Source organism: Portunus trituberculatus, chromosome 25 (genome assembly GCF_017591435.1).
Source record: "Portunus trituberculatus isolate SZX2019 chromosome 25, ASM1759143v1, whole genome shotgun sequence".
NCBI lineage: Eukaryota > Metazoa > Arthropoda > Malacostraca > Decapoda > Portunidae > Portunus > Portunus trituberculatus.
Window position 1 is genome coordinate 13,028,081 of NC_059279.1, and position 13,721 is coordinate 13,041,801.

Genomic DNA, 13,721 nt, shown 5'->3' on the forward strand with positions numbered 1-13,721 from the left:
GCATTTGTGATGCTTTCCTTGTCTGTGCTCCAGTTTTTCCACCCATTTTCCTCGCCCACTTTCGTTCTTGCCGACACCACCATTGTCCTTACCCACACCAGCACCACCTGTTGCGCTGGTAGAGGCTATGTTGGTGGTAAATTGCCAGAGTTCATTCCCACACTAGCAGAACAGAGGGTAGCACAAACAAAATAGCTGAAGGGGACTCTCACACTGCATTCTGGTAGGTTTAAAGAGGTCTGACATCACAGTGGAGCCGCGTGGTTCACTGTGCAGCCGCCAAATTTGAATTCAAATCACCAAGCGTGCACTCGTTGGCCCATGATCACCCTACCGCCAAAAGTGAATTTCGCCAAGCTGAGATTCACCAAGTACAGGGGCTTACTGTAATACTCTTTTATATGCATGTCTATGTAATATATATTGAAAAGAGTGATATGTAGTTTAACTTCATAAAGTTTGATGAATAGCAACAGCTAATACAGTAATACTCCGCTCAACGAACGTTCGTCTAATGAATTTCTGGTTTAAAGTTAGACCAAAAAGTCCGCATAACGTACAACCACATCCGTTTTAGCGAATTTTCTGGGTTTGAATTTGCCGGATGAGGGACCGAACGTATCATCTTCGCTGTGATTGGCTGGCTCCCTGCCTGTCTCTAGCGTTCCTGGAGCTGGATCCAAGAAACTTTACCAGCGTCAGAGCAATCTCCTGCTGTGAAATGGCATCCATGAACGCTTGGAGGGACGATAACGTGGTTGCTCTCAGGTTTCTGGGAACAACAGCTCTCGAGGTGGTGTTACTGTCTTATATATGCATTTATGTTCACAAAGCAACATTTCTATTAGCTTTTTACTAACCTTGCCTCCAAGAAAGGATTGTTTTGTAATGCATAAAGTGAAATCTTACATGGAATACCAAAAGATAAAGCAGAGCTGAGATCGACCACAGACAAGGTGGAGACTCACAGCGACTCAGCCGCTTTTTCTTCTTCTTGTGACCCTTTTAGCTTGTGTGTTGCTTTCACCACAATATTTATGTTTTCACTCCTCTGTTGCCTGCTGTAATGGATATCATATCTTAGTATTCATATGCGCTCATGCCATGAGGATAACCTCGACTCCATGGCACTGAGTGATATTTTATTAGTGATTCACTATCACTCAGTGCCACGGAGTTGAGGTTATCCTCAGGGCATGAGTGCATATGAATACTAAGATAATGATATCCATTACAGCAGGCAACAGAGGAGTGAAAACATTAATATTGTGGTGAAAGCAACACACAAGCTAAAAGGGTCACAAGAAGAAGAAGAAGAAGCAGCTGAGTCGCTGCGAGTCTCCACCTCGTCTGTGGTCGATCTCAGCTCTGCTTTACTTTTTGGTATTCCATGTAAGATTTCACTTTATGTATTACAAAACAATCCTTTCTTGGGGGCAAGGTTTGTAAAAAGCTAATAGAAATGTTATTTTGTGAACATAAATGCATATATAAGACAGTAACATCACCTCGAGAGGTGGTGTTCCCAGAAACCTGAGAGTAACCTTGTTACCATCCCTCCAAGCGTTCATGAATGCCATTTCGCGGCAGGAGGTTGCTCTGACGTTGTTAAAGTTTCTTGGATCCAGCTCCTGGTGCTGGTATTGGCTGCCTCTGTCTCACTATTTACTTCAATGTCTAAATACTCAAACTTTTCAGCAGCTGCCACTGTATTTTTCTGATACCATATTACTGGTAATACCAGTAATACTGTGATACGTACTGGTATACCGGATGCCGGTGCGCATCCCTAGTCCTGCCGCAGTCTTGAGAAAACAACATTCTTCTGTGTTCTGTTGGTAGTTTTTCATATAGGAACTTACAGTGGCACCAAAGAGATTTATCAGTGATAAAAATAAGGAATCTGGTGAGAGTGCAAGTGTTAGTGAGCCACAGCACTCCATTAGTGGATTCACAGGAATCACACCAGGAGGAAAATTACAAAAATATTTTCATTGATGATGACTCGTCCTCCGGCGACCTCCCTCCTCTTCCCCACCCTTCTCCCCTCCTCTACTAAGTTATCCATCACCAGCCTTCATTTATGGTATGTACAAATCAAAATTTAAAAAAATATATATATTTTTTTTTTTAAATAAAAATTGAGGTTTGCTAAGATTAAAACAGATTACCTGATTTATAGGTATCAATGGTCAAACTTTTAAATACTCAAATAGCCATTTGGAACTAATTAAGTTTGAGTATTGAGTCTCCACTGTATATCCACACCATACCATACCATTAACTGGGTAAGAAGTTATTCAAGATATCTATTTGTCTGTCTATAACTTACAGCTATTCTTAAAACATCTTTTTAAAGGTATAGTTATAACAGAATTCCACAATACAGCAATGAACTACATACTCACAAAAGGGAAAGTGGGAAACAGTCCAAGATCACAGGGATCTATGATGTGTCTATGTGATTAACTGTCAGTATTAAATGGCTGGTTGGGATGAAACATGTTAATATCATAAAATGAAAGAGCAATATTCACAGAATCTATAAAGTTTCAAAGTACCAATATAACTAGGCCTCACTCATATTACCAGATTTTTCCTAGATATGCAATTTCATGGGAGAAAAAAAAAAAACTTTATCTGTCTGCACACAACAGGTAGGAACTAAAGACTGAAACCTTGAATGAGGGGAGTGGCCACTTGCTATCTATACGCACATACTTTTCATTGTTTTTTCAACTATGTTGACGAGCATCTGTGACTTTGCACATCTTAGTTCTCTCTCTCTCTCTCTCTCTCTCTCTCTCTCTCTCTCTCTCTCTCTCTCTCTCACACTCTACTCTCAAAATTCTTATTAACACACACTGATAATTAGTAGATAAGATCATAATAACCTAGTGGCAGCCATGGACATGGAAGGAAGTGAAAAATATGTGTTACAAAACTTAGTTAAAAAACAGGTTTGACCAAAGAATGATGAATATAATAATCTCAGATATGTAGGTAGCAAAGATAGACCTGAATGTATATGGGTAACAGGTCTATCATAATTAATTTTAGGATCAATATCAATGTCAATACACACATGCATTGCTACAAAAACACTGCTGACCATGTAGTTTATGCTCTCTGATTCTTTGTGCTTAAAATTTGATATGTATCAAGCTTTTTCAAAATTAGCTAAAAACTTTAAGTTATAGTATATACAGTACTAGCTTTTATTTTAAATTTGAGTAATACTCTATTCTAGGAAGGACAAATAATATATAATGTATTGTAAATCCAGTATTCATAAAATTAACTACACAAACATTTACAATCAAGCATTAATTGAAGGAAATGGAAATATGATTATAAACCTTAATGATTTTGGAGCCACTGTGACTCCCAATATTTGACATCCACAGCTAATTTTGATACGATCACAAAGTAACTTAACTTAAATGTTTTTGTACACAACAGTTACATTTAAGACCAAGAAAATGAAGGAACCTGCAAGAGGCCACCAGGTCTTCACGTGGCAGTTCCTGTGTAAACAAAGCTACCAATTGATAGCATTATGTATTTTAAAAAAGTATCTTCATATGAGCATCAAAGGTCAATGGAAAATATTTCTAAAAGATAAAGTATTGGCAATGACAATACATGAGCTGGTATGCAAATATACCATAAAAGTAGTAGAAATAATGACCTAAGGATGATGGAGAAGGTTCAATGGACATTTCTGCGGTACCAGAATCTTGCACGGTAGTCATCAGAGCAGGTGATGAAGGCTGGAGAGCAAGGGGAATGGACCATGTGTCTGACAGGACCATTGTGACCTGCAAAGGTAAAATGAGGAATATGGGTATGATACACAATATTCCAAATTCTACATCAATCTACAGATAACAAGATACCCTCCCATATAATCTACTTCATATGTGAATTCCTCAGATCTCTCTCAAGATAAAGGCTATGACAGAAAAATGTTGTTTATTCCTGCTCTTGCATTTCCTCCTCATATGCTGAAAATGAAACAAAATTATGTGAACTTACTAAAGTAATGCTACCAAAAAAAGGATGAGAACTAGTGGATATAAATGTTCTGTGTCCATTTTCATATGAATCATGTTGATAGCACCTCTAACATATAATTAACATGTTAACAAAATGCAACAAAAACCAGCAGTTAATCTTTAGTTACTGATCTTTTTTCTAGGACAATGCAACACTGGTTTAGTATTCCATCAATGGTCTCATAGTAGTTAGACAGAAGTAATAACCTCCTATACAACCCAATATCAAACTCAGCTTTGTGATTCTCATTTAACTACTACATTCTGGCTTTGCAGAATACAGGTAACTTTTTGTCTGTTTTTGCTTCCATAGTGGAATCCCACCAATTGTATGCCCCACTAATCATACAATTTGCTATTTGTCCAAAAGTATCTTCTTTTTATTATAATCTTTTCTTCCATTTTATATTCCCATGTAGGTCTTCTATTACTTTTACTCATTTCCATTACATGGCATTTCCTGGTATTAAATTCTTATTTCTAATTTTGGCTACATTTCCTTATCTTGTCAATATCTTTCTCCAATTCCATGCTGTCCTCAATCTTCCTTATTAAATTATTAATATATACTTGGAACATAATTGGTGCCAGCACCGAACCCTGTGGTAAGCCACAGATAACTGTGCTCCAGCTTGATGGGGTGTCTCTTATCATTGTCCTGATTTCCCTATCTGTTACGTAGTCTATCCTCCAACTTAAGATATTTCCCTTTATTCCTACTAAGTGTTCTATTTTCCATAGGAGTCTTCTATGCAGTACTCTGTTGAAAGCCTTCTTAATATCTAGATACACCATGTCAACCATCCATTTCTCTCTTGCACAATATCTATTACTCTTGTATAAAAGCTTAGTAAATTTGTTATGCATAATCTTCCTTTTCTGACCCAATTTGGAAGTTTATAATTACTGTATTCAATTTCCATCCAGATATTCTAACCATTTTGATAAACTTTCCCTCTTCGTGAAATACTGATTTAAAACTCTAATTCGTAAGTTCACTCATTTCTTCTATTGTTTCATATACAGGCAACCCCCACTTAATGAATGTTCATACAACGAAATTTCGCAACTACGAAGGCTTCATTTTACTACCATTTGCTCGTTTAACGAACACCAAACTCGGTTTAACGAAGTTTTATCCAGGTAATTTTTTCCAAGTTTGAAAGGCCCGCCATATCACGCAAGCCAACAGGCTTTTGAATACACCAGCACTCCTCATGGACAACACGCGCACCACTCATTCCCCGTTCAAAACAATAACAGCGCCAACCAGGAAGTCTCTTACTTTCGAAGTGAAGCTGGATATTATTCACAGACATGAGAAGGGCAAGAAAACTAATAGCATTGCTCGCCACCATCTTGACTCCATCTACTGTCTCTATTATTTTCAAGTCAGCAGACTCTATTAAGATGGCTGGTGAGACCATATCTTCCTTGCAAGCTAAAAGAACCACCTGAACTCGTGACTCTACCATGGATAAATTGGAAAGCCTTGTGGGAATGTGGTACATAAGTTTTGTATGTGATACAATGATGCGCCCTTTGTTTACATTCCACAGGTTGCCGGTTAGTGTCTTTCCCATTTCACTCTCCCTCCCTTCATAAATCTAGGATCATCATTATAAAGGTACGTACATACATACATTAATGTACATTATAATGACTTAAATTAAACTGCCTAAATGTTTAACTTCATAATCTTTACTTTCATTAAACCTTTCACTGTACTATGATGCACTCTCGCTTTGTTTACTCTCAATGGAAATTCAAGTCAGGGTTAAACTTGTTATAATCAATTCGCTTAATGAAGTTTCACTTAACGAAGGGTTTTTTTTTTTAGGAACGTAATCCCTTCATTAAGCGGAGGTTGCCTGTATCCTATTTCCCTTAATCAGGGGTTCTCAAAAGGGGGGTCCCGACCCCTAGGGGGTCGCGAAATAATTTATGCGGGTCGCAAGAGAAGCAAGCCCATCTTTCCCATTAGTAATGTTAAGTTGTTCAGCCTTTAAAGATGGAGAGAGAGAGAGAGAAAGAGAGAGAGAGAGAGAGAGAGAGAGAGAGAGAGAGAGAGAGAGAGAGAGAGAGAGAGAGAGAGAGAGAGAGAGAGATATACATACGTGTATAAGTACATACATATACATACATGCATACGTACACATACATACATAGAAAGGCAAGCAGATACACGGAGACAACGAAATGCCTCATAGGGATTGATAGAAATTCGTTGTTGTTGGGGGAGTGGGTCGCCACTCTGTCGGAGTAATTTGTAGGGGGTCGCAGCCAAAAAAGTTTGAGAACCACTGCCCTTAATTAAGTTAGTGGTGGTCTCTGTCAATTTTTCATTTATACCTACAAAAAGCTTGGGTTCCTCTTCACATCTCTTCACTACATCCTTTTCAAAATTTCTCTCCTCCTCCCTTCTTATCCTAATGTATTTGTTTCATGCCTCTTTATACTGCTTCTTATTTACTTAATTTTGTTGCTTCCTCAATACGTATTTTCCAAGCTGCATCCTTACACTTTTTAGCTTTAGAACATATAGCATTATACCACACATGTATTTAGGAACATGTCTCTTTACTCCCTCATTATAGTTGTCTAGGAATATATCATACTTCTCTTGAATCGTCTTGCCTTGTATAATTTCCTTCCAATCAATACTACCAAAGTAACTTCTTAATCCTCCAAAGTTTGACTTAACATGATTCTGCCTTTTTTGTTTGTGTTCCTCACTACATTTCAAAACTTCCTGATCCTCTAAATCAATTTCTAAGACCACATGATCACTTTTTCCCATTGGGCTATGACATTTAATGGTTAGACAAGATTCCTTTTTTTTTTTTTTTTTTTTTTTTTTTTTTTTTTTTTGAATACCAAATCCTGCATAGATGGTTCTTCTTCCCCTCTATATCTTGTATAGTCCTTCACTCATTGGTCCAATGTGTTTCCCACTGCCATTGTATTTACCCAGTTGTATTATCTAATTGTATTGTATAGGGTTCGAGCGGGGCTCATGGTGTCTGTCTTCATGTTCCCATTCATTCAATTTTTCCATAAAGTTAAGCACATTATGTACTGTAACAACTTCATTATTCAATGCATTCCATTTTTCCACCATTCTATGTGGAAAACTGTATTTTCTAATATCTTTCACACACTACCTCATCCTGATTCTCTTTACATGACCTCTTGTCCTTCCATCCTCTTCCGTCAACAGCACTAGGTTTTCCTTGTCTATCTTTTCAATGCCATTGACTATCTTGTACATTGTTATTAGATCTCCTCATTCTGTTCTATCTTTTCAGGTTGGTAGTCCCACTTCCTTTAGCCGCTCTTCATATGTTAGGTCCTTTAGATACGGCAGAGTGTGTGTGTGTGTGTGTGTGTGTGTGTGTGTGTGTGTGTGTGTGTGTGTGTGTGTGTGTGTGTGTGTGTGTGTGTGTGTGTGTGTGTGTGTGTGTGTGTGTGTGTGTGTGTTTAACTGTTTGATCTGCTGCAGTCTCTGATGAGACAGCCAGACGTTACCCTACGGAACGAGCTCAGAGCTCATTATTTCCGATCTTCGGATAGGCCTGAGACCAGGCACACATCACACACCGGGACAACAAGGTCACAACTCCTCGATTTACATCCCGTACCTACTCACTGCTAGGTGAACAGGGGCTACGTGAAAGGAGACACACCCAAATATCTCCACCCAGCCAGGAATGGAACCCTGGTCCTCTGGCTTGTGAAGCCAGCGCTCTAACCACTGAGCTACTGTGTGTGTGTGTGGTGTGTGTGTGTGTGTGTGTGCGTGTGTGTGTGTGTGTGTGTGTGTGTGTGTGTGTGTGTGTGTGTGTGTGTGTGTGTGTGTGTGTGTGTGTGTGTGTGTGTGTGTGTGTGTGTGTGTGTGTGTGTGTGTGTGTGTGTGTGTGTGTGTGTGTGTGTGTGTGTGTGTGTGTGTGTGTGTGTGTGTGTGTGTGTATTTACCTAGTTGTAGTTTTACAGGGCCTGGGCTTTATGCTCGTGTGGCCCGTCTCCATATCTACACTTATCCAATCTTACTTTAAAAGTGTGCACACTCTTTGCAGACACTACTTCTTCATCTAAACTGTTCCACGTCTCAATACATCTCTGCGGGAAACTATATTTTTAATATCTCTCAGACATCTTCCTTTCTCAGCTTTTTACTATGCGATCTTGTGCTTCGGATGTCATATTCTTCTCTCAAGATCAGTTTCTCATTATCCACTTGGTCCATTCCATTGATCAATTTATAGACTTGTATCAGGTCTCCTCTCTCCCTTCTTTGTTCCAAGGTTGGTAGATCCATAGCCTTTAGTCTCTCCTCATATGTCATCCCTTCAAGTTCTGGGACCATTCTTGTAGCCATTTTTTGTAGCCTCTCCAATTTTCTTATGTGTTTCTTTTATGAGGGGTCCACACTACTCCTGCATATTCCAATCTAGGTCTTATTATAGTATTTATCAATTTCTTCATCATTTCTTTGTCCATGTAGTGAAATGCTACTCCAATATTCCTCAGCAAATTATATGTTTCTCTAAAAATTCTATCAATATGGCTTACTGGTTGATTGTTTTCTTCCATCGTCACTCCTAAGTCCTTTTTTTTTTTACTTTCTCCAGTTCTACACCATCTCCCATCTTATAGATTCCCACAGGTCGTCTTTCACTCTTTCCCATTTCCATGACATGGCTTTTGTTCACATTGAATTCCATTTCCCACTTCTTACTCCATTCCCAGATCTTATTTAGGTCTTCTTGCAGTATTTCACAATCCTCCTTTTGCTTTATAACTCTCCACAGTTTCGTATCGTCCGCAAACAAATTTATGTAGCTGTTCTTCTGGCATGTCGTTAATATAAATGAGGAAAAGTATTGGTGCCAATACTGACCCCTGTGGCACTCCGCTTTCTACTGCTCTCCACTTGGACTTCATATCTTTAACTACCGTCCTTATTTCTCTCCCCCTCAAATAATTTTCTATCCATCTCAATGTGCTTCCTTTTAAGCCACCCTTCTCCTCTAACTTCCACAGTAATCTTGCGTGTGGCACTTTGTCAAACGCCTTTTTTAAATCCAAGTAGATGCAGTCAACCCATCCTCTCTCTCTTGTACTCTATCAACTATTCTAGAATAGAAACTCAATAAATTAGTTACACAAGACCGTCCTTTTCTAAAACCAAATTGGCTATTTGATATTAATTTGTTGTCTTCAAGGAACTCGATCCATTGTTTCTTTATTATTCTTTCACACATCTTGCATATTACACTAGTTAGTGATACCGGTCTGTAATTTAAAGGTTCTTCCTTCCTTCCGCTCTTATATATGGGAACCACCTCAGCTCTTTTCCATTCTACTGGCACTGTTCCATTTTCTATTGAGCATTTTATGATGTTGTATATAGGACTTCCTAGTTCTTCCCTACATTCTTTCAGTATTCTGCCTGAGACTTCATCCGGACCCATTGCCTTCTCTTCATCCAGTTCCTTCATTAACTCTTTTATTTCAAGCTTGGTTATTTTAATCTCTTTCATATAGATTGTCTCTCTATTACCCTGTGGCCTCTCAAATTTGGATTCTTTAGTAAAGACCTCCTGGAATTTTTATTTAATAGTTCTGCCATACTTTTGGGTCTTCCACCATCCCGTTCTCTCCTTTTAACCTTTCTATTGTTTCTTTTGCCTAATTTTTCCATTTATGAATCTATAGAACAATTTTGGTTGCTCCTTACATTTTTCGACAATATCTTTTCAAGTTCTTTTCCTCTTCCTTCCTCACCTTAACATATTCATTTCTCGCTGCCTTGAAGTTTTCCTTGTTTGTTGGATTCCTATTTCTCCTCCACCTTTTCCATGCTTCATCTCTTTTCTCCTTTGCCCCAGCGCACCTTGCATTAAACCAATCTTTCTTTCCTTCTTCTTTTGGTCTATATTTTGGGACATATTCCCTGACTCCTGTTTTGTATATTTCCAAAAATAAGTTATATTTGTCTTGCATTGTCTCTGAGTTTTCTATCTCTTCCCAGTCTACATTTTTAAAATAATTCTTGAGATTCTCAATATCAGCCTTTCTGTAATTTAATCGGTCTCCTTTGTATGAATCGTCTCTATCTTCCTTTCCTTTTTCTATATCTATTTCTAATATTGCATGGTCACTCTTTCCCAATGGGCACTTATATCTTATATCGTCATTCATTTGTATACCCCTTGTAAAAACTAGGTCCAATCTCGCCGCTCGTCGTTTCCTCTGAATCTTGTGCATTCCTTTACTCTCTGGTCCATCATATTGTCTATCATTAGGTTTAAGAATCTTTCTCCCCAGGCTTCTTCCCCCATACCACTTTCATAATTTTCCCAGTCCACTTCTTTACAGTTGAAATCTCCTACTAATATCACTTTTCTCCTTTCTTTAATGATTCTCATTAGACTCCTTATTGTGTCATCTATCATGTCTATATTCTTGATTGGTCCATGAATTTGTTTTTGGTGGCAAATATGTTACAATGATTGTTATCTCTTTTTTATTAATATGCATCTTAATATACAATACTTCTGCTTTTCCTTCCCCACATTCCACTTGATTGATCACTATCTCCTTCCTTAACATTATCGTGACTCCTCCTCCTCCTTTACCTTCTCTGTCTCTTCTCCATACATTATACCTATTATCCAAGACTATTTTGATTTCCTCATTTAGTTTTGTTTCAGCCAGGCATACAATATCTGGATTTTCTTTCCTTATGTAATCTCTTAATTCTAATTTACTTGATAAAACCCCGTCTATGTTCGTATACATCATTTTCAGTCTTTTGCCTTTATCATTTTTAGTTAAACTTGTTCCACTTTTTTTCTCTTCCTTCTCGTTTATATACCATTTCCTTATCCTGTCTCCTAGAATTCTCCAAAAATGCCTTTTCTCCTCTTCTGACCTTTCATTATTCTTTTCCCTTACTGCTGCTGCCAGTTCATTGTATCTCTTCCTTTCTTCCTCATTTCTATTTTTCTTTATATAGATATCCTTGCAGCCTTCTGTTTCTCTAAGTTTTGTTGTTCTATATAATATTTCTTCTGTTGCTGCTTGTGATTTTAGTAGTATTTTAATTGGTCTCGTTTTCCTTCTTGATATGGTCCCATTCTGTTTATTTCTTCTACTTCCTCTTCCAAGTTCTGCCTATCTTCGTCATTAAGATTCTTCAGTAGGTCTTTGACTGATTTCATTTCTTCTTTTCTCTTTTTGGTCTATATTTTATATTTTTTCTTTTATTCCAAATACGACTACACTCTTCTTTTTTCTGCAATTTCTCTAACTAGATTTTCTTTTGTCTTGAGGACTCCTATCATTTTGTTTGTCATATTTTCTTCTTTTCTTTAAGTTGTTCTTGAATCACCTCCTGAAAATCGGCCTTATCTTTCTTATCTTGGACTCTCCATGCTTGTACTTTTTTAATCACGTTCTGTACTCTTTCCTCTTCCTTGTTTACTAGATCTTTCAGCTTCTCCTTTTCTTTCTCGGCTTTACCGAGTCCTTCTTCCATCTGCTTCTTGTAGTTAGCTACTTCCTTTTTTAGTTCTTCGTTTTCCACTCTTAGCCTAGCTTCATTTTCTTCCACTTTTCTTATCCTTTCTCTCAGTCTTACAAACTCCATTTCCTGTTCTTTATTCTCTTTCATTTCCATCTTCTCCTTTATCAGTTTATCTAGTTTACATTCAATATTTGTGTGTGTGTGTGTGTGTGTGTGTGTGTGTGTGTGTGTGTGTGTGTGTGTGTGTGTGTGTGTGTGTGTGTGTGTGTGTGTGTGTGTGTGTGTGTGTGTGTGTGTGTGTGTGTGTGTGTGTGTGTGTGTGTGTGTGTGTGTGTGTGTGTGTGTGTAATTCACCTCCTCCTCAGTCGCCTGCTGGTCACCCCAGCCAGTCTTCCCCATTACGGAGCGAGCTGAGAGCTCATAGACCGATCTTCGGGTAGGACTGAGACCACAACACACTTAACACACCAGGAAAGCGAGGCCACAACCCCTCAAGTTACATCCCGTGCCTATTTAATGCTAGGTGAACAGGGGCCACACATTAAATAGGCTTGCCCATTTGCCTTGCCGCTCCGGGACTCGAACCCGGGCCTCTTGATTGTGAGTTGAGCATGCTAACCACTACACTACGCAGTGTGTGTGTGTGTGTGTGTGTGTGTGTGTGTGTGTGTGTGTGTGTATATTTACCTAGTTGTATTTACCTAGTTGTACATTTACAGAGCCTGGGCTTTATGCTCGTGTGGCCCCGTCTCCATATCTACACTTATCCAATTTTTCTTTAAAACTATGTACACTCTTTGCTGACACCACTTCCTCACTCAAACTGTTCCATGTCTCAACACATCTTTGCGAGAAACTAAATTTTTTAACATCTCTCAGACATCTTCCCTTCCTCAGTTTCTTACTATGCGATCTTGTGCTTCTAATGTCATATTCTTCTCTCGGGATTAGTTTCTCATTATCCACTTGATCCATTCCGTTAATCAATTTATAAACTTGTATCAGATCCCCTCTCTTTCTTCTCTGTTCCAGGGTTGGTAGATCCATTGCTTTTAGTCTCTCCTCATATGTCATCCCTTTAAATTCTGGAACCATTCTTGTAGCCATTTTTTGTAGTCTCTCCAATTTCCTTATGTGTTTCTTTTTATGGGGGGTCCACACAACTGCATATTCCAATCTAGGTCTTATCTTAGTGCTTATCAATTTCTTCATCATTTCTTTGTCCATATAGTGAAATACTAATCCAATATTCCTTAGCAAATTATATGTCTCTCTGAAAATTCTATCAATATGGCTTACCGGTTGATTGCTTTCTTCCATTGTCACTCCCAAGTCCTTTTCCTTTTTTACTTTTTCTAGTTCTACTCCATCTCACATCTTATAGATTCCCACTGGTCATCTTTCACTTTTTCCCATTTCCATGACATGGCTTTTGTCCATATTGAATTCCATCTCCCATTTTTTACTCCATTTCCAGATCTTGTTTAAGTCTTCCAGTAGTATTTCACAATCCTCTTTTTGTTTAATGACTCTGCACAGCTTCGCATTGTCCACAAACAGATTTATGTAGCTGTTCACTCCCTCTGGCATGTCGTTTATATATACGAGAAAAAGTAAGTTAAACCAATCTTTTTTACCTTCTTCTTTAAGCCTATATTTTGGAACATATTCCCTGACTCCTGTTTTGTATATTTCCAAAAATAAGTTATACTTCTCTTGCACCGTCTCTGAGTTTTCCATCTCCCAGTTTACTTTTTTAAAATAGTTCTTGAGGTTCTCAATATCAGCCTTTCTGTAATTTAATCAGTCTCCTTTGTATGATTCATCTCTATCTTCCTTTCCCTCTTCTATATCCATTTCTAATATTACATGGTCACTCTTTCTCAATGGGCACTTAGGTTTTTTATCATCATTCATTTGTTTATCTCTTGTAAAAACTAGGTCCAATCTCGCCGGCTCATCGTTTCCTTTGAATCTTGTGTTTTCCTTTACTCTTTGGACCATTATATTATCTATCATTAGGTTCAGGAATCTATCTCCCTAGGCTTCTTCCCCCATACCATTTTCATAATTTTCCCAGTCCACCTCCTACTAATATAACTTTTCTCCTCTCTTTAATGATTCTCGTAAGA

At 38.1% G+C, this 13,721-nt stretch overlaps 1 protein-coding gene across 2 annotated transcripts in view; it reads right to left on the reverse strand.

The window, feature by feature from the left end:
• Nucleotides 1-3,272: 3,272 nt before the first annotated feature.
• Nucleotides 3,273-13,721, reverse strand: part of LOC123508788 (cleavage stimulation factor subunit 1-like) — a 43,085-nt gene continuing 32,636 nt past the window's right edge. For both annotated transcript variants that reach the window (XM_045262702.1, XM_045262703.1), the window contains exon 8: nucleotides 3,273-3,821. In XM_045262702.1, the coding sequence (XP_045118637.1) occupies nucleotides 3,712-3,821 (110 nt within the window). In that variant the 3' untranslated portion in view covers nucleotides 3,273-3,711. The remainder of the gene's footprint in view (nucleotides 3,822-13,721) is intronic.